This window comes from Pongo abelii, chromosome 13, assembly GCF_028885655.2.
Source record: "Pongo abelii isolate AG06213 chromosome 13, NHGRI_mPonAbe1-v2.0_pri, whole genome shotgun sequence".
Lineage (NCBI taxonomy): Eukaryota > Metazoa > Chordata > Mammalia > Primates > Hominidae > Pongo > Pongo abelii.
The window spans coordinates 62,541,979-62,568,514 of record NC_071998.2 but is presented as its reverse complement, the minus strand read 5'-3'; the positions used below and the strand labels follow the sequence as shown (position 1 = coordinate 62,568,514).

The 26,536-nt window shown below is 42.3% G+C and overlaps 1 protein-coding gene across 2 annotated transcripts in view; it reads right to left on the bottom strand.

Annotated features, from left to right (window-relative positions):
• The window catches only part of GDA (guanine deaminase), a 100,712-nt gene extending 89,449 nt beyond the window's left edge, over window positions 1–11,263 (bottom strand). Inside the window, exon 1 of one of the 2 annotated variants that reach the window (XM_024251807.3) lies at window positions 10,954–11,263. In XM_024251807.3, coding sequence (XP_024107575.2) covers window positions 10,954–11,076 — 123 coding nt within the window. In that variant the 5' untranslated portion in view covers window positions 11,077–11,263. 2 annotated transcript variants of the gene reach the window in all.
• Window positions 11,264–26,536: the final 15,273 nt, after the last annotated feature.

Below are 26,536 nucleotides of genomic sequence, written 5' to 3'. Positions count from 1 at the left end.
CCACGCTCTGCGGGAAGGTGAGGAGGCACAAGTGTCCCCACTCATCTAGGAACCCGGAATGGCTTCTGTGTTTTGCATTCCCAAAAAGGGTTAAAGGGTACATGAGACCACTCTACACAGGCTGAAAGGAAACAATTTATAGGTTAAATAGCTCAGGAGAAAAACTCTGCGTCAGTGTGTGGAAGTCACCAACGATGTTACTTCTTGTGTTGCACCTTCAAGCACATTGGCTACAACCATCTGAGAATGTTGATTAACTATTTCTTGTCTACTCTGTGCAGAGCATATACCCATTCTATTCATTCTTTCATTTCAAAGCATGCATTGAATGCTAATTTTGTGCAAAAGCTCTGTGTAAAGTACTGTGATGGACAGGCGATGGATAACAAGAGCTATTGCTTATGGAGGGTCTACCATGTTCCAGGACTGTAAACTGTAAGTGGCATTTACAAGCAACATTTCAAGTAAATTCCCATCTTATGAAAAAGCAAACACTTAATAAACCATAATACAAAACCAAAAGAAGCAAGCAGGGCTTTATAATCTACATTATTGCAGGTCCTTAACATAGTCAGAGTTAAAGGCCTTTGAGAACTTCATGAGGTCTCAGAGTTCGAATTAAAATGTACTATTCTAGGGTTCTTAATTACTCACCAGGACATAAAACTAATTACAGCTCCCAGTAACCACATACATTGGCATCTAGATTAGAAAAAACCAGAGTTCTTATTCAAACAACTGGTTATTTGGAAGATAACCTGGTTATCCTGTGGTGAAAAAAATCCAAGCACCAGTTATTGAAGAAATATTCATCAGAGTGCTCACCATGTGTTAAGTGCTGTCAACACAAAGGTGATAAAGTTGTGAACCTGCCTTCAAGGTCAGGTTTTGGGGAGACTCATGAGATCAAGTAAGAGTTGTAAGGAGGCACTGAGTAGAAAGTAGGACACAGGCCAGGGGCGGTGGCTCACGCCTATAATCCCAGCACTTTGGGAGGCCGAGGTGGGCAGATCACCTGAGGTCAGGAGTTTGAGACTGGCCTGGCCAACATGGTGAAATCCTGTCTCTACTAAAAATACAAAAAAAAAAAAAATTAGTTTGGCGTAGTGGCAAACACCTGTAGTCCCAGCTACTTGAGAGGCGGAGGGTGGAGAATTGCTTGAACTTGGGAAGCAGAGACTGCAGTGAGCCAAGATTGTACCACTGCACTCTGCCTGTGGAAGGAAGGCAGGAAGCTATGTCAGCAATGACCTCATTGAGGAAGTAACACCTAAATTTAGTCTTGAAATGTGTATCCATCCAGCAGATGGAAGGTGAAAAAGGAGCATGGACAAAGACACAAAGGAATTTAACAATGTGGAAGGTTGGGCAAACAGTCAGCAACGCCAGGCCTGGGTTTATCACAGGGTTAGGCAATGGGAAGCCATACAAAGATTTCTTTAACCAGCTGCTTTTTTAAACATGTGCATGAAATATTTATAGCAGCACTGCTGACAAATAGCCAAAGGGCAGAAACAACTCAAATGTCTATCAACTGATGAAAGGATAAACAAAATGTGGTATATCTACACAATGGAATATTATTCAGCCATAAAAAGGAATGAATTGTGACACATGTCACAACATGGATGAGCTTTAAAAACATTATGCTAAGTCTAAAAAGCCAGACACAAAAGGTCATGTATTATATGTGTCCATCTATCTGAAATATCCAGAACAGGCAAGTGGATAGAGAAAGCAGATTAGTAATTGTTGCAGAGGAGAAGAGAGGAAATAAGGAATGACTGCTTAATGGGCAATAAGTTTCCCTTTGGGGTGATGAATATATATATTTTTTTGTTTTGTTTTGTTTTGTTTTGAGACAGAGTCTCGTTCTGTTGCCCAGGCTGGAGTGCAGTGGCGCTATCTCGGCTCACTGCAAGCTCCGCCTCCCGGGTTCCGGCCATTCTCCTGCCTCAGCTTCCGAGTAGCTAAGATTACTGGCACCCGCCACCACGCCCAGCTAATTTTTTTTCGTATTTTTTTGTTTTTAGTAGAGACGGGGTTTTACCGTGTTGGCCAGGATGGTCTCTATCTCCTGACCTCGTGATCCGTGGGCCTCGGCCTCCCAAAGTGCTGGGATTATAGGCGTGAGCCACCGCGCCCGCCGATGAATATATTCTTGAACTAGATCATGGTCAGTGTGGTGGTAATTGTACAACATTCTGAATATAATAAATGCCACTGAATCATATACTTTAAAACGGTGAATTTTATGTTATGCATCTTTTACTGCAATTAAGAAAAAGAATACAAATTTTAAAATAAAATAAATTGGTTTTAAATTATAAAAGCAAAACAAAAATTTTAAAAACTGCAATACAAAAATAAAAATTACCCTCCATAGCTCCAAATCTCCATTCCCAATCTACAAAAGTAATTATTTAAGTTTTTATTTTAATATCTTCTTCCAGAACTGTGTTTTGTAGATGAGTGTATAAGGGTGTGCATGTGTGAGGGTGGGGGAATGTATGATCTTATGATGCACTTTGTTTCTCCATTTAAGCTTCTGGAGAATCTTGGAATTTTAAAATTCTTATATCATTATATATAAGTTTAGAAGAACTCACTTTAAATTATAATTACCTTGTGATTGCTTTGGCCTTCAATTTTTTTTAAATTCATGAATCAATGGGCTGTAAACAAACATATTGACACAGTTGGGTTTTAAAGTGGGGTTTGCTGAGAAAGGTTTGTTCTATCAAACTCATTTTTTTTCTTTTCTTTTTTTCTTTTTTTGAGACAGAGTCTCACTCTGTCACCCAGGCTGGACTGCGGTGGCACAATTTCAGCTCACTGCAACCTCCACCTCCTGGGTTCAAGCAGTTCTCCCTCCTCAGCCTCCCAAGTAGCTGGGATTACAGGCACCTGCCATCATGCCTGGCTAATTTTTGTATTTTTAGTAGAGACAGGGTTTCACCATGTTGGCCAGGCTGGTCTTGAACTCCTGAGCTCATGATCTGCCTGACTCGTTTTTGTATTACACATCACATTCAACACACTTTACTGACCACCTACTTTGTGCTAAAACAACATGACAATGTTGAAGGGGCCTTAAGGACAATAGAGTTTTGGCCCTCTCCATGACAGAAGACAGCAGGGACTCCTGGAGAGCACGGACCTTGGACATCAGACAGGCATGGCTCTGAGTCTTGCCTTTGCCACTTATTTGCTGTGACTGCAGCCAAGTAACTCTCTGAGCCTCCGTTTCCTCATTTGTAAAGTAGAGATGATGATGATGATGATGATGATGATGATGATGGTGTCTCAAGGTTGTTGATTTACCTTACCTTGTCTCAAGGTTGTTGATTTGTAAGGGATTTGGCAGAGTGTCTGAAATACAGTATGACTTAGTAAGTGTTACCTTTTCTCCAGTTCACCTCTCTTTTTCCAAAAACTTTAAATCATTTCAGTGAGTGAGAACATTCTATAAAGCTAAGTATAATCAAAGGCAAATTGGAATAACTACTTCAGAGAAAGAAAGAAAAATAATAACAACATACTATCTCACTTGCCTCATAACTCTATCAAGGTGCTATTAATCCACATTTTTTTTTTTTTTTGGAGACAGAGTTTTGCTCTTGTTGCCCAGGCTGGAGTGCAGTGGCGTGATCTCAGCTCACTGCAAGCTCTGCCTCCCGGGTTCAAGGGATTCTCCTGCCTCAGCCTCCCGAGTAGCTGGGACTACAGGTGCCTGCCACCACACCCAGCTAATTTTTTGTATTTTTAGTAGAGACGGGGTTTCACCATGTTAGCCAGGATGGTCTCGATCTCCTGACCTCGTGATGCGCCCACCTCGGCCTCCCAAAGTGCTAGGATTACAGGTGTGGGCCACTGCGCCCAGCCTTAATCCACATTTTTAAATAAGGATGCTGAGGCTCAGCTATGTCAGAAAATTTGTCCAAGTAAGTAGCAGAGTTTTGATTTGAATTCACATAATCTGACTCTAGAAACCATGTTCTTAACTACCTGTAAAATACTGATTTGAAATATACGAAAAATTTTATGGAAGAACAGAGGAAGGGGCAATTTATTTCAACTTGGGAATGGTGGTCGAAAAGCCTTTGTGAAAAAGAGAAGATCAGAGCTGGGCCTTAAAGCAAGAGCAAGATTTCATTTTGATAGAAGTAAAATGGAAATGGGGATATAAAAAGGAGGACTATTCCAGGCAGAGAAATTGGTGCCAACAATGTGGAGGCATAAAAGGACATGATGTGCTGGAAAACAGGGAGAAATCTGCATGGATAGACATCCTTTGGCTCATGGATACAATATGGTGTAAACCAGTCATGGTAATCCTATTCCCACTTGCCAGACAGAGAAATGAAGCAACAGAAAGAATTAGAGAACAGGTTGGGGCCAAATAATGTCATGCCTAGAACATCTTCCAGGACATTTGAACCTTAGAGGCAACAGTGAGCCACAGATGGTTATAGAAGAGTAGATACATGACACTACCCATGGTCCAAGAAAACAGTTGTCAGTAATGTGGGGGAAATATTAGAATGAGAGAAAACAGTTAAGGGTCTCCTGTTATATTTTAGCTCAGAGACACTAAAGGGTAGATGGGGGCAATGGAAGTGAATATGCACACAGATATTCCAGAGGAAAATTGGCTGGGCTTGACTATTGATATGGGTGCCCGGAAAGGCCAATAAGGAGAAGAAGGAGAAGGTAGTTATTCTTGTAAAGTGTAAAATATTGTTCATTGAAAAGCAGTGTAGTAATGAGGGTGCATTGGGCTGCAATGAACAGTACCCAACTAACAGAAATTTAGACAATAAAGACATTTCATATCTCACAAAAGAAGTCTGGGCTGGGTATGGTGGCTCACACCTGTAATCCCAACACTTTGGGAGGCCAAGGTGGGTGGATCACCTGAGGTCAGGAGTTCAAGACCAGCCTGCCCAACATGGCAAAACCCCATCTCTACTAAAAATACAAAAAATTAGCTGGGCATGGTGGTGAGTGCCTGTAATCCCACCTACTCGGGAGGCTGAGGCAGGAGAATCGCTTGAACCCAGGAGGTGGATGTTGCAGTGAGCTAAGATCGCGCCACTGCGCCCCAGCCTAGGCAACAAGAGTGAAACTCCATCTCAAAAAAAAAAAAAAAAAAAAAAAAGGAAGTCTAGAAGTCTGATGGTAGACAGTTCCAGGAGTAGGGGTAGTTCAACTGCTCAGTGATGTTAGAGAACGGGCTGGTGTCTCTGAAATCCCCTTAACCTTTTCCTCACAGTCTCACATGGTGGCAGCAGCAGTTCCAAGTATCTTTTCTTCATATGAGAGTATCCAAAAAAGGCAGGGCTTCTCTTCCCACATCCTAGAAGCTTCTGAGCAAACTTCCTGTATGTCAGAATGTTATCACTAGCTACCCTCAGCTACCAGGAAGCTGGAAGAATAAGTATCTGGTAAATGGAGATAGGATTACCATGACTGGCTTACACCATGATGTATCCAGGGCTGAGTCTATCATGGACTGATCAAGTTCAGGTGTTAATAAGGAAAAAGAGGTCATGACTGCTGAGTGGGTAACCAACAGTGTTTGCCATGAGCATTTTGAACAAGCAATCAGCCTTCTAGAAAATGGGAATTTGCAAGATGATCTTGTAATAATTGGGAGTGAAAGCATCTTTCTGATGAAAGCCAAGCTCCTATTCAGCAGCCTCAGAAGGGAGGAATTAGCCCAATTTCCTTTCTCAGGACCAACAGCATATTTTGAGTTGCTGAGCTTGGCAGGAAGTGGAGGAAAGGATGATACACAATCACTAGGATTTGTGATTCAGACTGAGAGAACTTATGGTAAAGTAGCCTCAGGTGAGAAAGAACTCTTTCTCCTCCCAGCAGTCTTCAGAACTGAAGAACATTGGGTCACTCTTTTCACCAGGGCTATATAATCCTCTTTTGCATGTTCCAGTCCTAAAAGGTCCAATTCAGCTACTACTTCCTTCAAGAAGCTTTTCCTATCACTGGTCAACTTGTACCCCACTGTACTATTTACACACATTTACATACATTTTGCGATCACTCTTGATGCACTTGCCTTCCAAACTTACATATGTAAGCTATCATCAAATCCAGTCAACTTGATCTAAATAGCTACTGATTCTATCCACCTCTCCATCTTCATTACTGACAATAACTGCTGAAGTCTAATGGACATGTACTACATGCCAGGCATTATTCTATATATTTTACACTTATTAATCCATTTTATCCTTTCAACAACCCTATTAGGTAGACCATAGTAATTATTTTATGCATAAAGAAATTTGGAGATACAAATGGTAAGGAACTTAATCAAATTCACATAGGTAATAAGTGATAGAGGTACTCTTAGGAGTTCATATCTCAATTGATAACTACACTGCCTCTCTCATGTAAACCACATTCCATTTTACCTAAATACTGCAACAGGCTCCTATCTGACCTCCTTGTCTGCACTCAACTTCTCTTCAATGCATTTATCCTGAAGTTAGAATGACCTTTATAACCACAAAATATAATCATGACACAATCCCACCATCCCCGATGCCCTCCGTAACATAGTCCTGCCTACCTGTCCTGCCTTATCCTGTGTTAGCCTTCTCCTCAACCCTTGGACTCTAACTACCTTGACTGTTTCATTCCTTCCTACCCCAGGACCTTTGCACAGGCAGTCACAGGCAGTTCTCTCAACCTAGAAGGCTCTTCTTTACTTCCAGTCCTGTCCACCTTACCTATTGGTATGGTTTGGATGTGCCTCCATCCAAATCTCATCTTGAATTGGACTCCCCTAATTCCCACGTGTTGTGGGAGGAACCCAGTGGGAGATAACTTGAATCATGGGGGCAGTTTCCCCCATACTGTTCTCACGGTAGTGAATAAGTCTCACGAGATCTGATGGGTTTATTAGGAGTTTCCGCTTTTTCATCTTCCTCATTTTCTGTTGCTGCAGCCATGTAAGAAGTGTCTTTCACCTCCTGCCGTGGTTCTGAGGCTCCCCAGTCATGTGGAACTGTAAGTCCAATTAAACCTCTTTTTCTTCCCAGTCTCGGGTTGCTTTTGTCAGCAATGTGAAAATTGACTAATATACCTACTTAACTTCTGATTTTTCACTCGCAATTTTGATGTCACTTCATGCTAGGGAAAGCCTTCCCCTAACTAGTTCAAGTTCTGATAGGTCATGGCAGATTCTGTTAATTTATTACTAGATCATCAACCTCAAGAGGGCAGGGCAGTATTTGCATACTTTGTTCATCAATTTATCTCCGGCGATAACCCCAGTGTTTGGCTCAAGAATGAGTCCACTTTTATTACAGCTACAAGTCTTAGCTCCCTTGCCAAAGTGCAGATTCTTTGAGGTCCAGGACTGTGCCCTAGAGAAGCAGTCAGCTACAGTAAAGAGAACATGGCCTTTGCCCCATACTAATTCAAAATCCAGCTACACCACCACCGTATCTGAATGCATGGCTTCTCAAGTCTCAACTTCCTCATCTGTTAGTGGAAATAATGACATTGTCAAGTCTAAAAGAGACACTAAAGATAGCTTGCTACTGAATCTAGCACCAAATGCTTCTTGATCTTTCTTCCAGGGTGCATCTTTGGGTCCCAGGGGATCAATGACATAAGCAGTGAGAATAAAAAGCTAAGGTTCTGCGACCACCCTATACAGTTCATCACAGGCCGTGGCTTCCTTCTCTACCACTTGGCATGTCACCATGTGAAAACATGCAAAATGTCACAGTGAGCAAGAGGTTAAGGATTTGCTAGGAGGCAAAGGGAATAGAATGAACACGGTACATGTTAAGTATCCACTAAGTGCCAGGCATTTTCATACATTATCTCATTTAATACATAGCAAAAGGAAATCTGACTCTACAAATGAGGAAACGGAGGCTCAGGCAGGTTAGGTCTCACCTGTGGTCTCAGCACAGGTAAGTGGTAGAGACTCTGACCTGAACCCAAGTCTCTATTTCTCCATTGGACTTGCTCCTGCCACCCCAGGGCACAACCTCAAAATGAATCTCTTCCTCACTCTTGTTTCTGGGTAAGTGTGCATTAAAAGGCCCAAGGCATGTTTATGCATCTTTACTGTCAACCTGACCCTGATGCATCTGGGAAGAATCAGGCAACTTAGTAATATTTGAGCATGCGATATCTCAAGATTAAATATTTGCAAATGAATTAAACATGTTAGAGTCTATATTCTTAAAAGCTACGTGCTACTTGAGCAGAAAGTATAACTCTGTATTTTGCTTTATATCAAAAAGTTGGCTAGATAATTTCTTTTAATTAACCTGCTTTTGAATGAGCTTTAATTTAATGTATTAAGAGCAGTTAGTCATTAGCATTCTCTGGGCCTAAATGAAGTTATACAAAATAAGGAATAAAGTTTAAAAGCGAGACCAGAAGGACAGAGTAAGCTCTGTGCCCTCTCGCTGAGATGCTACCCCAGATCTGAAACTTGCAATGGAGAAATAAGCTCCTGATACTTCACACAACTTGTCCCATCACAGAAACCATGTGCTACAGTTATTCAAAATATAATCCACCCGCTACTATAATCCACCCGCTACCTGTGTCTGAATCTCCTGAGATGCTTGTTGGAATGTCACTTTCTGGGGCCTACTCCAGGTCTATAGATTCAGAGTCTCTGAGGTTGATGCCCAGAAATCAGCATATTATCAAGCACCCCTAGATATTTCTGATTCATTGCAAGGTTTGAGCTCCTAAAAATTTAGGAGTAAAAATTTACAGATCATTGGCCGGCACGGTGGCTCATGCCTGTAATCCCTCACTTTGGGAGGCCGAGGCAGGTGGATCACGAGGTCAGGAGATCGAGACCATCCTGTTAACACATTGAAACCCCAACTCTACTAAAAATACAAAAAAATTAGCCGGGCGTGGTGGCGTCTGTAGTCCCAGCTACTCGGGAGGCTGAGGCAGGAGAATGGCGTGAACCCGGGAGGCAGAGCTTGCAGTGAGCCAAGATCAAGCCACTACACTCCAGCCTGGTTGACAGAGCAAGACTCCATCTCAAAAAAAAAAAAAAATTACAGATCATAATAATTCAACATATTTCTGTATTCCAAAGGGATATTATTTTCTTTTTTGAACCTTGCAATGTTTAAATAAATAATATATTTATCCCAGCAACTCTAAAAGTAAGATATTCTCCATTTCAAAATGGGGGATGTCAAGTTTTGAAATATGTATGGCATGCCCTCTCTTTAAACACAGCCAGGTATCAACTGCCTTGCACCTAGGAGGAGAGGAGAGCAACAGTTAGCAATCCACTGGTTCAGGAGCTCTATACCATACATTCCAGCCACTGACTAACTCACCTTTGTATTCAATTCCTAGGTAATTTTGTCTTGTGGGGGAAGGGCATGTTTTCTAAATTTATAACTTCAGTTTGATTTTTAGTTAGGAATAGACTCCCTGACTCAACTACTAATTGCGTGTTCAGGAAACTCTTTTATTCTTCTTCTGTACAAGCACCAGAAAAGGTATTTTTATTACTTCCTTTTCTTATTCCTCTCCACTGGTAAAGCCAGTTGCCTGCTACCCTACCAATTAAAATTCTGGATATGGGAAATTAATTTTTAAAAAAGAAACCCAAGAGTTGAACAGCTTCTTGTGATTAAAATAACACCTCTAATCTTACACCAGTTTAGCAATCTCCGTTCCTTTGCTTCCTGGGACTTGCCCCAAACCTGAGTTCCCTGAAACTTGAGGACCAAATCCCCAAGCATGGGTTCATCAGTCTCAGGGTTTACCAGAATCTCCCTGGGAGAGCTCTGAGAGTTTTATCACCTTGGAAACACAACAGCAGGCTCCCTGAACGTGCATAGAAAGAGTATTTTTTAAAGCACCATGAGAAAACAGTGTTTAGTTACCCCCAAATGTAAGAGTCACGATTCAAAACTGTCACCGACTCGGTAGCATCTTAGTCAAGAATAGTATCTTCAACTTGACAAATCACAAGTATGCGTACTTTTGCTAAGCAAGCCAGTAGTTGGAAAACAGCTCAAAAAATCCCATCTCCATATTCATTTTATCATTTTTTTCTTCTAAAAAATGGAATGGCTTCACTTATCAAACTTGCCAGGCCATGGCTGATATAGTCACTATATGTGTGTATGGAACAGTAAATAGTAGACATCAAGTTACCTGTGTCATTTGTAGAAATCCTGATTTTGGAAAAGGAAGGGTAAAAGATACATTCAAAGAAGACATTTTGAACCTTAAAATGGAACTGCTTGCTTTGATGCAAATGGCTATGGTGTGTGTGTGTGTGTACGCGTGTGTGTATGAGAAAGAGAGGAAGGAAAAGAGATGGATGAATTATTTCTTTCGGACTATCCCTTCTAGTATTACAAGTTGTGGAACCTGCATCGTTAGTATATTATCTCTGTTGAATGATAGGGTGAATGTAATCAGTTCTATTTATTCTATGTTCTGGACACGCTAAACAACATCAATCAAATGACCCCCTCCTCTTATTTCTTTCACAATAAATTCAACCACATTTATGGAGACCCTCCTGTGCCAGGCACCGCGCTAGGTGTTGGAAACAAAGATGATTGAAGCAAGATTGAAGATTATTGCCGGTATTTTAGGATTGGAACGGGGGGCGGGGGAGCGGGGGGTAACATCCTTATTCCCGGCTCTACCGCAGCCCGGACTGCTGTCGAGCCAGTTGTGGCGTTAGCACGCCACTGCTCCCGACTTCTGGGAACTCCCCAGCCAGCCCACGAACCTAGCGCCAGGGTTCTCTCTGCGTTGCCCAAGAGCCAAAGACTCAAGTTCAACTCCGGAGCCGCGGCGCTCCCTGCGCACCGAGCGAACGCCGGGCTACGCGAAGCACCGCGCCAGGTTCCTTGCACCTATCCTCCCGCCCGTCGGAGTGCGCTCGACCCCGCGCCTGCTTACTTTGCCGCTGTCGCTCACGCCGAGGAGGTGATCCCGCAGCACCTCCATGGGGCAGGTCCAGGTGGAGTGGACGAACGTCCCTCGGAAGATGTGCGCCAGGGGCGGCATCTGAGCGGCACACATGTCAGCGGCGGAGCGCAGCGCGGGTCTGCTGGTCGAGGAGGGCGCACGCGGCGGAAGCGCAGCGGGACTCTCTGCAGCTGCGGGCGGCTGTCGGGCGGACACCGGCTCTGGCCTTATCCTGCCCCCGCTTACCCGGGCGGTTGCCGGTACCCTGCAGGCCGCGCCCAGGGGCTGGCTCCCTACCTCCTCAATGCCAATAGGATTTTTCTTCCGCGAGTTGGCTCCGCGCTCCCGTGGGGTGTGGTCTTTCTCTCCACCGTTGCGTTAGTTTTGGTTGTGTTAACTCTTTGAGTTATCAAGATCAACCACAGCTGAGGCTCAGAAGATCAGCTTCCTCCACCTTCTATGAGTTGTGTCAGCCTGGCTTCTCTGACCCTTCAACTCCTAGGATCACTTACTTCTTCAACCTGTAGCATCCAGGTCCTGTACTTGCCTTAGTTCAGGCACAGGTGAAAGGTCAGCTGGGGCTGCCTACCTTATGACCAGTTTCATTTTTAGTTTATGTAGACTGCAGAATTAGTATTGGTCCTCACCTGGAAGGTTCTGGAAGCATGTCTTACAGAACCTCTCGGGGGACCCCTAAACTGGGTGTCATTGTGGACCCCAAGGTTCCTCTCTTCACCTTGAGGCTAATGTTTTTGGTTCTTGTGTTTGTCCGCAAACAATTCCAATACCAATTTTTCTCGTGTAAAATGAATGAATCTCTTTTATTTACTTCCAGTTGTACAAGGGGAGAAAATTAAGTTCTCAAGTCAAATAGGCAGCGGTGGTACCATGGGTGCTGAATTGGGAATCAAGAGACTGTGGACAAGACACGTGGGCCTCGGTGTCCTTATCATCCCCACTTATGAAAGTGGAGCTTGGACTGGGTCATAACTAGGGTCAGCGTTCCCACCCTACACAATGACCACAGGGTCCTTCACTAAGTTCCTCCATGAAACCCAGCTGGCTTCCATTCAGGGCCCTCTAACGTGCTGTTCCTTCTGCCCCTAATGCCTCTTGTGGCGCTTTACTTGGCAGCTCTTCTCACCACTGATTTGTCTCAAATGTCAGGCTCTTTGGAGTCACCTTTCCTGACCACCAAGTGGCACCGGACTCCCAGCAGTTTCTACTCCACTAATCCATCTTGTTTCTGCCATTGCATTTATTGTGTCCATCCTTCTTTATTTTGTGTTTTTTAGTTTACTCCTGTTTTCCTCTCACCAACACACACACACACACACACACACACACACACACACACACCAATAACAGAAGCACCACAGGAGCAGGGAATGTGTCTTATGCCTAGAACAATGCGGGTGTTCCATACATGTTTATTGAATAAATGAATGGATGGTTTTTCTGTGAGCAGAGCCATAACCTGAGACAAATAACTATTTTGACAACTACATAAAGGGTGGGGGTTTCATTGCAGTGTGTGAGCAGTTTTTCTCTGAATTGCTGCTTTTATGACACAAGGCCGGCTTATAGAAATGATTCGTTCCCTTCTCAGTTCCTTCAGCTCCCCCATAACCAATGTCTAAGGTGACCAACTCATCCTGGTTTACCAGGCACTTTCCTGGTTTTAGCACTGAAAGGCCATTCAGGAAAACCCTCAGAACCATGCACACAGATGGTTGATCACCCTACCAGGGATCCAGAATTAGGAATCTCTGCAGCTGCGGTCATTACACTTGTCCCTGCTCCTTGTCACTTCCTCCTGATTCTGCCGACCACACTCCCTCCTAACAGGACCAACAGCCAGCACACTGAAAACATTCCCTTGTATACACAAAAACCGCAGACAGAAAGGTGAAGAAAATGGCTTTTGAGATAGGATTCAATCAGATGTTTCCAACAGATGTATTACTTTCCTAAAACAGATACGGTTAATAATGTTTTTAATGATTAGGTTTTAATGAAAACCTAAATGTCAAAAAAAAAGACTAGTTTTATGAACTAGAATATATCTACTTGATAGAACATTATACAGTTATTAAAAACAACAGGAGAAATATATAGCCACAATGTTAAGCTTTCAAAAATGGCTTCTGGCCGGGCACGATGGCTCACACCTGTAATCCCAACACTTTGGGAGGCCGAGGCGGGTGGATCACGAGGTCGAGATTGAGACTATCCTGGCCAACATGGTGAAACCCCATCTCTACTAAAAATACAAAAATTAGCTGGGTGTGGTGGTGCGTGCCTGTAGTCCCATCTACTCAGGAGAGTGAGTCAGGCGAATTGCTTGAACCCCGGAGGCGGAGGTTGCAGTGAGCTGAGATCACGCCACTGCATTCCAGCCTGGTGACAGACCAAGACTTGGTCTCAAAAAAACAAAACAAAACAAACAAAAAACAGCTTCTATGCTACGATTAAAACCATGAAAAGCTATAAGCATATTGGCTGGAATTGAAAAGGTACATCAAACAATGTATGTTGTTCTGTTGAGATAATGGAATTGCTAGGTAGAGAATTTTGTTTTGATGTTTTTTAATGTTGTTACTATGTGGTTTATAGGATGAATAATCATTATGATGCTTTTAAAAAAATTAATTGTCCTAAGCAGAAGGATTGGCCATGAACCTCCAGGTGACATGGCATTAGTGCTCCTCAGGTAAATTTTAGCTCTTTTGAGCAATGCATAGTTCCACTTCCATTCCCAGTCAAGTTGTAGGTACCTGGGCCCAGGATCCAGAAGCCCTGGGTGCTATACTGCCAGGCAGCATGGCTCAGCCACATGTCAGAAGTCTTGGCTTCCCAGCCAGGCACGGTGGCTCATGCCTGTAATCCCAGCACTTTGGGAGGCTGAGGCGGGCAGATCACTTGAGGTGAGGAGTTCGAGACTAGCCTAGTCAACATGGTGAAACCCCGTCTCTACCAAAAATATAAAAAATTATCCAAGTGTGGTGGTGCACACCTGTAGTCCCAGCTACTAGGGAGGCTGAAGCAGGAGAATCGCTTGAACCCGGGAGGCAGAGGTTGCAGTGAGCCAGGATTGAACCACTGCACTCCAGCCTGGGCAACAGGGTGAGACTCCACTCTCGGACTTGGCAACTCCTTTAAATTGCTGATCTTCCTGCAATTTTGACTCCCATTCTGGTATCCCCAGGGAAATATTCTCCTGGCTACGGAGGTTTGGAGGAAAGAGGGAGTACAGAGCTTTCATATTCACCCTCAAAACACAGCCCAAGCATCATTAGTGCTCCACCCCCACATATCACTTCCTTCAGAAAAAAAGAGCCCCGCCTTGGCATGGAATATTCCCTGGCTGCTTCTTCAGGCTTGGCTACCTCCACTCTCCCATATGCTGTGAATCCGCTTTGCTCACACTCTTCTCTCTGCCTGTGGTGCCCTTTTACCACCTTACACCATGTCTGCCTCATTGTCCCACCCACTCCCCCCACCCCCCTCACCTTTATCCAGGATATCTTTACATTTCTGCTCTAGAGTGTTAAGTGTTCCTCCCCTGAGTTTGTGGGTGTGCTGTAATTGTTCCATTACTCATCTATACCCCAAAGAAGATGTGTTTTTGTGAAGGACCATGTCCTCTTTCTTTCTGTATATCCATCCCCTTAACACAGTCCCTGGTCACTAGGAGGTGCTCAATAGATTTATATGAATATTGAACTGCAGGAGATGGCTCTAGTGCCTATATTTTAGTGATAAAAATTAAGAGGCTATAGTGGGTGTGTGCTAATGGTGAAAAATTCATTGGGACTAGAACTTAAGGATGAGTTTTATTTCATTTATTCAGTTTTCCAACATTTTATGAGAATGTTCAAACATAGAGAAAAATTTTAAAGCTTCATTTCTTACAATCTCAATTTTCTCTATTTCAGATGGAGCCAAGTAGTCCCCAAATTCTCCAACTACTGGGGTGGGATCAGCGTGTTCTAAACCTCCAATTGCCTGAGGCCAAAACCTAGACCATAGCATGATTAGCTTTGACATTTTGCTCATCTCATGAATGTAATTATACCTGTAGCTTAGTCAGTCAATCCTTTTTGCTAGATAGAACCTGACTTTGAAAAGGCTTTCTCCTCTACTATCTAATTTTGAGCCTCTCAACAACCCTATAAAATAGGAAGAGGATGTATTTTAAACATTCCACAGATGGGGAAACTGGGGTTCAGGGAGGTTGGCTTGCCTGTGCAGTTAGTATAGGATGGACTTGGATCTTGAGTCCAGTTGTTCTCATACATTGTCTCATCACAGTAAACTCCCAGGAATGGTTCATTCAGTTTTGCCGTGACTCACGTGGCCACTGCACTGTGGGCTGTCATCTACAACTTTCACATTGTACATGGTTTTCCAACAGTTGCTGGTGACACTCAGATCTAGCCTGCAGTAAAACTAAAGGGAATAATGGGCCTTGAGAAAAACAAGAATCCAATCAGCATAGGTCAGTAGATTGGGCTAGCGAAAATAACTCAGGTTTTCACGAGGTACAGAGAGTGCAGGGAAGCAGTTTAAATGAGAAGCCACTTTTCCTCTCTTATCTAGGAGAGAAGTTGTCATTGTACAGTGAAATAAATGCCTGCCTATTTTATTTATTCTTTTCATGTAGCTAAATCTATCAGTTTCCATGGTGCCCTGTGTTCACCATGGAAACTCTGACAAGCTCGTTATGTTTTAGAGAAAAAAAAAAAAGATACACCAAAAATTTGAGATGGGATAAATGCGTTCCTTTTAAAACTGTGTGTTCTTCTGAGTGGGAAGCCTTAACGGATAGCAAATCATAACGATCTCCATTTTCCAGTTCTTAGGTGAGAACCCAGGTTTGCCTATCCATAGAGGCAGCACCCTCGGCCCCCCAAAACTACTTTATCTGTATAGTGCAGTTATGCCTGTGAGTATCCCACCTCTGTATTTACTGACAATAGAGAGATGGCTCAATTCATATTTTGTCCATTTTTATGAGAATATAGTGCTAGTCCCTATAAATATTCTTTAACAGTTTGTTCACTTAACAAATATTTATTGGACATCTATATTATGATAGGCACCATGCTAAGCACTGTGGGTATGACTGTATGAAACAGATATTGTCTTACCCATATGGAACTAATATATTTTCTCTCTGCCACCTCTAGGAGTAGAAATTAATAGCTTTCATAGTATTACTGTAACATTTCCCTAGCATAATTAGTGAATGTCGTATTATTATATATACTACATGTCAAATCTTAAGTGATACGAATATAATACAAGGCACTTAACACTTGATGCTGAAGTGACACATTGATAACAATGCTCTAGTATGCTATTCAACATTACTTGTTTTAAAGAAGTCTATTGTTACTATTACTAGTATTTTGAGGCAGAGTCTCACTCTGTCACCCAGGCTGGAGTGCACTGACACCATCTCAGCACACTGCAACCTCTGCCTCCCAGGCTCAAGGGATTCTTCTGCCACAGCCTCCCCAGTAGCTGAGACTGCAGGCGCCTGCCACCACACCGGGGTAATGTTTGCATTTTTAGTAGAGATGGGGTTTCACCACGATAACCAGGCTGGTCTCGAACTCCTGGCCTCAAGTGATCCATTCTCCTCAGCCTCCCAAAGTGCTGGGATTACAGACATGAGCCACTGCGTCTGGCCAGAAGTCTATTATTTTTAAATAGCTCCTATATTACTCTTGAAAAATCAGCATATGTTTATTTTTTAAGATTTGAACATTTTAAAATACCGTATCTCACTATCCAGATATATTATCACCATTAGCACCCTTGTGGTTTACTTAGAAAAGTTCAAATATAGAAAAGACAAAAGATAGTAGCCTAGAAGTTTGTAGATGAGAAAAGTAGGGAAGAGGAAAGCTACCTCTTCTTTTTAGAATAGCAATTAAGTTTGGAGAAATGCATACATTTTTACCTGAATTTTATAGAAAAAGGGAAAACAGAACGAGAGGAATGAGTTGCAACTTGACTTAGGTTTTATGCCAGGCAGGTGCACGGATATATTTTTCTGGCTGGAAGGTTTTAAGTAGTATGTAGGCAGCTGTTTCCATCACCTACTCATACTGCTGATCCCTCAAATCAGGTAGCACGTTAGTAAAATTTAGCTGATGCCAGCTTCCTACCATGACAGCAAGCTCAAAGCAAATATTCTTGGGCCGGGTGTGGTGGCTCATGCCTGTAATCCCATCACTTTGGGAGGCCTAGGCAGGTGTATCACCTGAGGTCAGGAGTTTGAGACCAGCCTGGCCAACATGGAGACCCCGTCTCTACTAAAAATACAAAATTAGCTGGGCGAGGTAGTGCTTGCCTGTAATCCCAGCTACTCAGGAGGCTGAGGCAGGAGAATCACTTGAACCCGGGAGGCTGAGGTTGCAGTGAGCCGAGATCATGCCATTGCACTCCAGCCTGGGCAACAAAAGCGAAACTCCACCTCAAAAAAAAAAAAAAAATTCTTGACCTATGTTACTTTGTGTACATCTATGCTCCAACATGGATTATAAAGGTATTCTAGCCAGGTACAGTGGCTCATGCCTGTAATTTCAGCACTTTGGGAGGCCAAGGCAGGTGGATCATCTGAGGTCGGGAGTTCGAGACCAGCCTGACCAACATGGAGAAACCCCGTCTCTACTAAAAATACAAAGTTATCCAGGAGTGGTGGCGCATGCCTGTAATCCCAGCTACTCAGGAAGGCTGAGGCAGGAGAATCACTTAAACCCAGGAGGCGGAGGTTGCAATGAGCCGAGATCGCGCCATTGCTCTCCAGCCTGGGCAACGAGAGCAAAACTCTGTCTCAATAAATAAATAAATAAATAAAAAGGTATTCAACTTTTACTATCAAGGGATAAGCAACACATACAATCAATATCTATAGGTTCCTATTCCAGCACAGTCACAAGCCAATGATATCTTGGCAAAGCCATTCTACTTTGGGCCTTGGTTTCTTCATCTGCAAGATGAAAGGTCACCTGCTATCACTGGTTCCATACTTCTTTTTTTTTTTTTTTTTTTTCTTCGAGACGGAGTCTTGCTCTGTTGCCCAGGCTGGAGTGCAGTGGTGCGATCTCGGCTCACTGCAAGCTCTGCCTCCTGGGTTCATGCCATTCTCCTGCCTCAGCCTCCCGAGTAGCTGGGACTACAGGTTCCCGCCACCATACCCGGCTAATTTTTTTGTGTTTTTAGTAGAGACGGGGGTTCACCATGTTAGCCAGGATGGTCTCGATCTCCTGACCTCATGATCCACCCGCCTCAGCCTCCCAAAGTGCTGGGATTACAGGTATGAGCCACCGCACCCGGCCAGGTTCCATACTTCTTTATTCCCAAGGATTCATTTCCTTATTCCTGCTACTTACACACCTGAAGTTTTACATTGTATCAAGAAAACTAGTACAAGATAGAAACTCAATAAAAGCTGTTAAATGAAAGATTTCCCCACTTTTCATCCATCAAAGACCAAAATAACTACCAATCAGAGCTTCTGATGAACATGAACTATCTAGCATGTCGAGTTCACATAATTCAAACCAAATGCAGGTCTAACATTTTACTTAGCCCATGCAACCTATCTCAAGTTGGACAAATTCTGTTAAACCTTTGTGAAAAGTTAGAGACTCAAGAAACACAGCTTGAATTTGTTGAACAATCCTCCTAAGCATCCTGGGACTCCACGTTGATCAATATTGAAGTAGAGTCGGGAAGCCACTGAAATGATTTCACACATTTTTGGGAGCTAGTTTGCCACTTTTCTGCTTTGAAATAGAAGAATCTATACATCTCTAATGTGCCACATTGACAGCTGAGACCTAGGGCATGAAATGAATCCCATTAGGCTCTCATTCTGGGGATCTCAGAGAAGGACTGGTTTTTCTTAAGGTTATTAATGTGCAGCTTAACTGGTTTGAGCTGACAGTGGATCTAAAGTGAAAAGACGCTTACCCCAGCTAACAATGCATGCTAGCCGAGGTGCTGAGAGTCATTGCATGCATGTTCCTAGACGCCATGTTCCTGGAAACCATAATGAGATTGGACTCCACTCTAGCAGAAAGCCAAACATTATCATCCCCACAGATGCTACACAATTAGTGCCTCTTTAGATAGGTGTAAATTTCATACAGAAAGTAAAAACCAACTGAAGCTCAGGTTAAATTGTCATAACAATGATTTTAAGGAAAAAAGAAAATTCTAAGAAATTCTCACAATATTATTTAAATAGGTAAAATTAAACTTATTTGAAAAACTACAAATGAGTGTCAAAACTTATATAAATGAAATTTACCATTTATGTAACACTCTTCCATATAAAATGCAAAACCCACTAACGATAGTTGTGACAAGAATCCAGCCCTAATAAGAAGGAAGAAACCATCTCTGAGAAGCAATTTTTGTTGTTGCTTTTAGAAGTGTGGTTTGTGTTTTTGGAATTCTTTGTGGAATGGCATATAATAGGGAATCAGTAAATATTAATATTAGACAAATTAATGCTAAGTTATATATAATAAAACTCCAGTTCAGAATCACTCATTCTCCCCCATGGAGCATTAAAATTGCCATAGTGTCCATATTACCAAAATATGCTATGAAATGAAAAACATGTGATTGGGGTTTGGAGCATGTGTAAGTTCAGACAAGGCTGAAAGTGACAGAAAACCTCAAGCGATCCTCCTGCCTCGACTTCCCAAAGCCCTGGGATTACAGGTGTAAGCTACTGTTTGGCCTGGAATGACTCTTCTCAGTTTTATTTACAGACTTTGCTTCCCTTAGATCTCAGACTAGAGACTGCATGGATTCAGGTCAGAGGTATGGTCACCATGACTTAGAGGAATGGCATTTAATATTTTGGTGCCGTGAGGTGTGTACTTCCTTTTAGCTAATTACAGTCATTTCCAGATATGGGACATTTTGCTATACTTATTTCAATGGAGAAATATTTTAATGGCCTGGAACACATAATATGACAACGTCAATTTTATCATTAATATGTATAATTTTTACCCATTCCTCATGTCATCCTAAGATTGATTACAAAATCAAAAACCAGCTAAAACTCCGCAGTCTAAGTGGGAATGGGAATATATTATTTTGCATAACAACAACAACAGCGAAAAATCTGTGGTCACACTCTTTCTGGCAGCGCAGCTTTGTTGTAGGTTCAATCACTGTCTACAGCACCCAACTTCTCTCTGTCTCTCTCTCTCTCTCTGCCCTCTTTCCTCCTCTTTTCCCTCTCTTCCCTTCTCCTTCTCTCCTCCACACAGACTCCATTCTCTGACATCTCCCTCCTCATGATCACAAGGTGATGACAACAGCTGTAGACTTTATACTCTCAAATTCAGGTGAAGAAAAAGCAAAGCAACCTTTCCCAAAAGTTTCAGAAAAATACAAAAACCAAACTCATCATCTTATTTGCCACAATAGGCTGATATGCCTAGCCCTAACAACAATAACAAAAGCATTATAGCCGGGGCAAGGTGACATGTGACACTCTGATCTGGGTCTCATGCCCCATCTGTTAGTTAAGGAGCAGGTAGGTGAGGAAGTACAGGCACTCAGGGTAGGGAACGCGGGGTTCCCTAGCCAACTTGGAATACAGTGTCCAGAAGAAGGTGAATGGGTGCTGGGCAGCAAAAACAGCAGGTGTTTATTAGGGTTTGGTAGGTACAGGCTTTTGATTAAAAGTTACCTACAACTAACTGATAGGCACAGATATAATTAGAAATATAACCCGCATAAATATTGATAAAATATAGTAGAATACATGATGTAAGTTAAATATTTATTGCAAGATGCTTTCATTTTCCTCTCAAAACAAAACCTTATTTTGTGCCTCTTATGAGTAAGATGCTATGCATTGTGTAGGATATAAAACTGAGATTCCCTGCCCTCACACTAAGAATCACAGGAGGAAGGTAAAAAGATGAAATGAATAATGGAGCATTTTTTTTATTAGAGGCAAGGGTCTCCCTACACTGCATGCAATCTGGTCCCGAGCTCTTGTCCTCAAGCGATCCTCCTGCCTCAACTTCCCAAAGCCCTGGGATTACAGGTGTAAGCTACTGCACTTGGCCTGGAATGACTCTTCCCATTTTTATTTAGAGACTTCTCTTCCCTTAGATCTGAGACTACAGACTACATGGATTCAGGTTAGAGGTGTGGTCACCATGACTTAGAAGAAAGGCATTTAACATTTTGGTGCCATAAGGAATGTACTTCCTTTTAGCTAATTGCGGTCATTTCCCAGTATGGGACATTTTGATATACATATTTCAATGGAGAAATATTTTAATGGCCCAGAACATATAATATGACAATGTCAATTTTATCATTAATATGTATAATTTTTACCCATTCCTCATGTCATCCTAAAATTGATTACAAAATCCAGTAAAGCTGCATTTGACCAACTACACCAAAATGCTTGGTTCAAACAAGTCACATAAAAAAAGCCCTACTTTGATCATTTCTGTTCATCAAATTTTTACTTGCTAACCTTAAAGTAAAGTGCTTGAAAGAGGAATAGCAGCCCATGCCTTGTCCATATTTTTAGATATTCTTAGATGTGTTAGGATGATGGAATATGACCATAAAAACAATATAACATGAAATGCATGGAAAGATACAACGACACAAATGTTTCATAAATGCAATAAAAACTTAATTACATAAATTATCCTCTTTCCCTAGTCAATTAAATATGATTGATGTTGCTGTTGTCACTGTTGTTTAATGTGCTGTTACCAGTTCTCGCCTTTCCCCAATCTCTTACTTTCTCATTCATTTAGTCTATGAACATTTGTTGAGCACCTTCTATATGCCAGGTATTCTGTTAAGCCCTAGAAATTGAAAGATTTTAAAAAGTCATGACTCTCATCCTTAAGAAGCTTATAAGATAATAGCAGAAACCGACAGACACATGTGGCTGTGATAAACCGTCTGCAGGTTTCTCTTCCCCCTTCAACTCCTGCATACTCCATCGACCCATCATAGGGCTCTGTGAGGAGCAGATCTGTCTCCTTTACTGCTATGGAAACAGTGTTTAATGCAGTACCTGGCATGCTGTAGACACTCAATAGATGATTGTTAGATGCGTTAAGTGCAACAGTAGAAGTATGCAAGAAATATCGATTCCTGCCTCAGAAGAAGAATAGATGCATACAGAGAAGTGGGTCTGGGGCAGTGATTTTCAACTAAGAGCGGTTCTGCTCCCTGAGAGAGCAGGAGCACCATCATCTTGGACAAACACTACCACTTTAAGTTCCAGCTCCCTTTCTAGCCTCATGCGTTTCAAGGCAATCACTTCTCTTCTAACTACAAGGCACCGGAAAGAGCAGACAGTAAAACACAGATAAAACAGCTCGGGCACAGAGGGAGGTAGTGGGAAGTCCCTTGGGTAACTGCCAAACTTCACCCTTATACAATGGGCCCCAGTAAAACAGGGGTCCTTAATAAGCACATTCCTTCTCCTTCAGGTGCACTAAGATAGGGAAGCCAAAAGCAGACTCGGGGGTATGCCTGCAGCTGCAGAAAGATGTATGGGAACAGATACACAACTCTCCCTCCCATATAAGCACAACAAACAGACACAGAAGCAGTCTCAGCCTCTGATAAACTCTCCCACCCTGAATCCTTAAAAACTCTTAGTCTGTAAGAGAGTGTGGCTCTGACCTAACTCAGCCAGAAGCCTTTCTCAGGTTTGTTTAAAATAAACCTGTCTCTGTTGACTGTAGAGCCACCCTTCGTGTTTCTCTCCTTTTCATTTAATTCTTACACTCCCCAGGGAGCACTTGGCAATGTCTGAAAATAATTTTGGTTGTAACAATTGAAGGTGGAGGGTGGTTATGACTGGCATCTAATAAGAAAAAAACAGGGATCAAAGATGTTTAGCAGCACAGCCTCCCACCACAAAGTTATTCACTCCAAAATGTCAATAGTGCTGAGACTGAAAACCTTAGTGTGAGGTAAGATCCTCAGTTATAGGATCTTAAATGTTTAGTGATCTTTGAGCTTCTAGAAACACCACAGAGTCTTAGAAAATTGTGGAGTTAAAAAGGATCTTAGGGCCAGGCACGGTGGCTCACGCCTGTAATCCCAGAACTTTGGAAGGCTGAGGCGGGCACATCACGAGGTCAGGAGATCGAGACCATCCTGGCTAACACAGTGAAACCCCATCTCTACTAAAAATACAAAAAATTAGCCGGGAGTGGTGGCAGGAGCCTGTAGTCCCAGCTACTCGGCAGGCTGAGGCAGGAGAATGGTGTGAACCCGGGAGGTGGAGCTTGCAGTGAGCTGAGATGACACCACTGCACTCCAGCCTGGGCAGACAGAGTGAGACTCCGTCTCAAAAAAAAAAAAAAAAAAAAAAAGAAAAAGATCCTAAATTTTAAAGGATCTTAAATTTCACTCCAATTCCCCAATGAAATCATTTATTCTTGGAAGATGGTCTGCTATTAATTTTCAGAGGCAGAAAGTTTAGTTCTTTGAGTGACGATCATTTCCTTTGTTAGTTTTAATATTCATATGTATGTTTTTGTTGTTGTTGTTGTTTTCTTTTTGAGACGGAGTCTCGCCCTGTCTGCCAAGGACCAAGGCTGGAGTGCAGTGGCGCGATCTCCGCTCACTGCAAGTTCCACCTCCTGGGTTCACTCCATTCTCCTGCCTCAGCCTCCCGGGTAGCTGGGACTACAGGCACCCGCCACCATGCCCAACTAGTTTTTTGTATTTTTAGTAGAGACGGGGTTGCACCGTGTTAGCCAGGATGGTGTCAATCTCCTGACCTCGTGATCCACCCACCTCGGCCTCCCAAAGTGCTGGGATTACAGGCATGAGCCACCGTGCCCAGCCTCATATGTATGCTTTAATGAGCCAAAAGTTGCATTTGAAAATGTCACTATTTGTGCTAGGTAGCACTTTCTGGGGCAAACAAGAATAAACCAGTATTCTCTCACATGTCAATCTTCCAGGATTTGAAAATGGTGGTGATTGCCCTAAGGCTTTTTTTCCCCATGAGATTCATCATTCTACTATTTTGTAAGGCAATTTAGAAGAATAGTACAGTGTATACTAGAAAATATTCGATATGAACAACTGATAAAGTGTGAGATGACATTAGGTGCTTCAGGACTGATCTCACAGGCACTGCATTAAGCAATATTGAATTTCACATAATCACATAATGAGAACATTGTTTACATTTGAATTTTTTAACCCTTCTTAAATCTAGGACACAGGCTCAGTTTGGTATGAAAAATATTTAACATTTCTGTAGCCTTGTTAATTTATCTTTTTAAAAGAGACAAGAGACCTCAGAGTTAGAACTTTCTATAGGCCACAGTATCTAGCTAGAATTCAATAACATTATTTTGTTTATAATACATTTATGTTTATGGTTTTCTTCTATTTATAGTAAGAGTTGCTGGCCTTTTATAAATTGGTATAGCTAGTTTCTTATTTATGGCTTTATGTAAAGTTTTCTACTTAAATAATTGAGTTTAAGTCTGAAAAATGGGATTTAAAGAAAAAAGTTAATTGCAATACAGATTTACAGATAGAACTAAATCAATGTAGGTGCCATTTGTAATACCTGAAGTTAGAGAAATAAATGTCAAACTCTGGTCATAGAATCAAACAGGCCCCGCGTGGTAGCTCATGCCTGTAATCCCAGCACTTTGGGAGGCCAAGGAGGGTTGATCACCTGACGTCAGGAGTTCAAGAGCAGCCTGGCCAACATGGTAAAACCCCGTCTTTACTAAAGACACGAAAATTAGCTGGGCATAGTGGGGGGTGCCTATAATCCCAGCTACCCAGGATGGTCTTGATCTTCTGACCTCCTGATCCGCCCACCTTGGCCTCCCAAAGTGCTGGATTACAGGTTTGAGTCACCGTGCCAGGCCAACTATTCTTAAAGTCACAAGAGCTTGATCAAGGACAGAAATACTACTTTGTTCATCCTTCTATCCCCAGTAAGCAGCACACCTTCATCAGAATAGATGCCGTTAGGTGAAGATAGGAGAGAAAAGCGAGTAAGAGCCTGGGATTTGGAATCAGACAAAACTGAATTTGGGTCCTGGATCTGCTACTTATGACTATGTGACCTTGTCATGTGGCATCATCTTAAATCCCACTTTCTCAGCATGAGAATACAAATGGCTACTTTATTTCACTATTAGAATTAAGTAAAATAGTACACATATAATTCTTGGCATAGTAGCTAGAATATAAAAGGTGCTCAAAATATTATTGCTATTTTTTATTATTTGATCATGTGATTACTTTTGTTGACTGAAATTGAAAACGCACACACACACACACACACACACGTACGTAGGCCATGATTTTCAGAATCATACTTTAATTCATCTTTGGTTAAAAAAAAAGTACTTATTTGTAAGAATGTAAAAATGAATCAATCTCGCCAATAAATAGCTAACTGTGGATATTGATGTAGAGAAAAAAATGAGTGGAGTAGGCTATATTTAGCTGACATTGTCTTCCCTGGTCTGTAGAACCTTGTGGTTCCACAGGAATATTGCATAACAGGGAAGTAACCAACAAGAAACCGAAGAGTTAATTGCATATCGTTGACCAATATGTCCAACCACTTCTTTTCCCAGTACCATGATTTGCCCAAAGCAGCTTGGTTGACTGGAGTCAGCTCTGTACTAACAGTTCCAGGACTGCCACCAGGCAAAATTGTCAAGTGGAAGCTCTTCTACTTCTTCATATGGCTCACAAGTATTAATTCAATTCTATGTACTCTTTTTTACCCAACTTCTTTCCCAATAAATTTTGAGGCAGAATCCGTGCATGCTTACACCACCATAAAAACCAAGTACCGGCCAGGTGCAGTGGCTCACGCCTGTAATTGCAGCACTTTGGGAGGCTGAGGCAGGTGGATCACCTGAGGTCAGGAGTTCCAGGCCAGCCTGACCAACATGATGAAACCCCAATATCTACTAAAAATAAAAAAAAATAGCTGGGCATGGTGGTGGGCACCTGTAATCCCAGCTACTCAGGTGGCTGGGGCAGGAGAATCTCTTGAACCCAGGAGGCGGAGGTTGCAGTGAGCCAAGATTACGCCACTGCACTCCAGCCTGGGTGACAAGTGCAAAACTCTGTCTAAAAAAAAAAAAAAGTTGGCGGGGGGGTGCCTTCCTAGAGCACAGTAGGTTTTATGGAGAGTTTTCAGAAATACAAATTTAGGTTTCACCGTCAGCCAGGGAGCTAGTTAGAGGAGGCATGGTACATTGCATTTTACAGATGAAGGAATTGTGATAAACATGAAATGTCATGTTTAAGATGACACTAGCTCTCTAAGATTCTTGGGCCTTTGACAAGTAGTTCAAGGCCCATTTCATGGCACTATTTGGTCTTTTATTTGATCAAACTACTTCAGCCCAAAACTGGTGTTCATCCCTATTTGCCAAGCCCCTTCCCTTTCTCTACTCCCTCCACTAATTCTCTTATTCATGATCCTCCTGATGTTTGTCCCACCAATGATTTTCGCTCTTTACACAAGAAGTAGAGA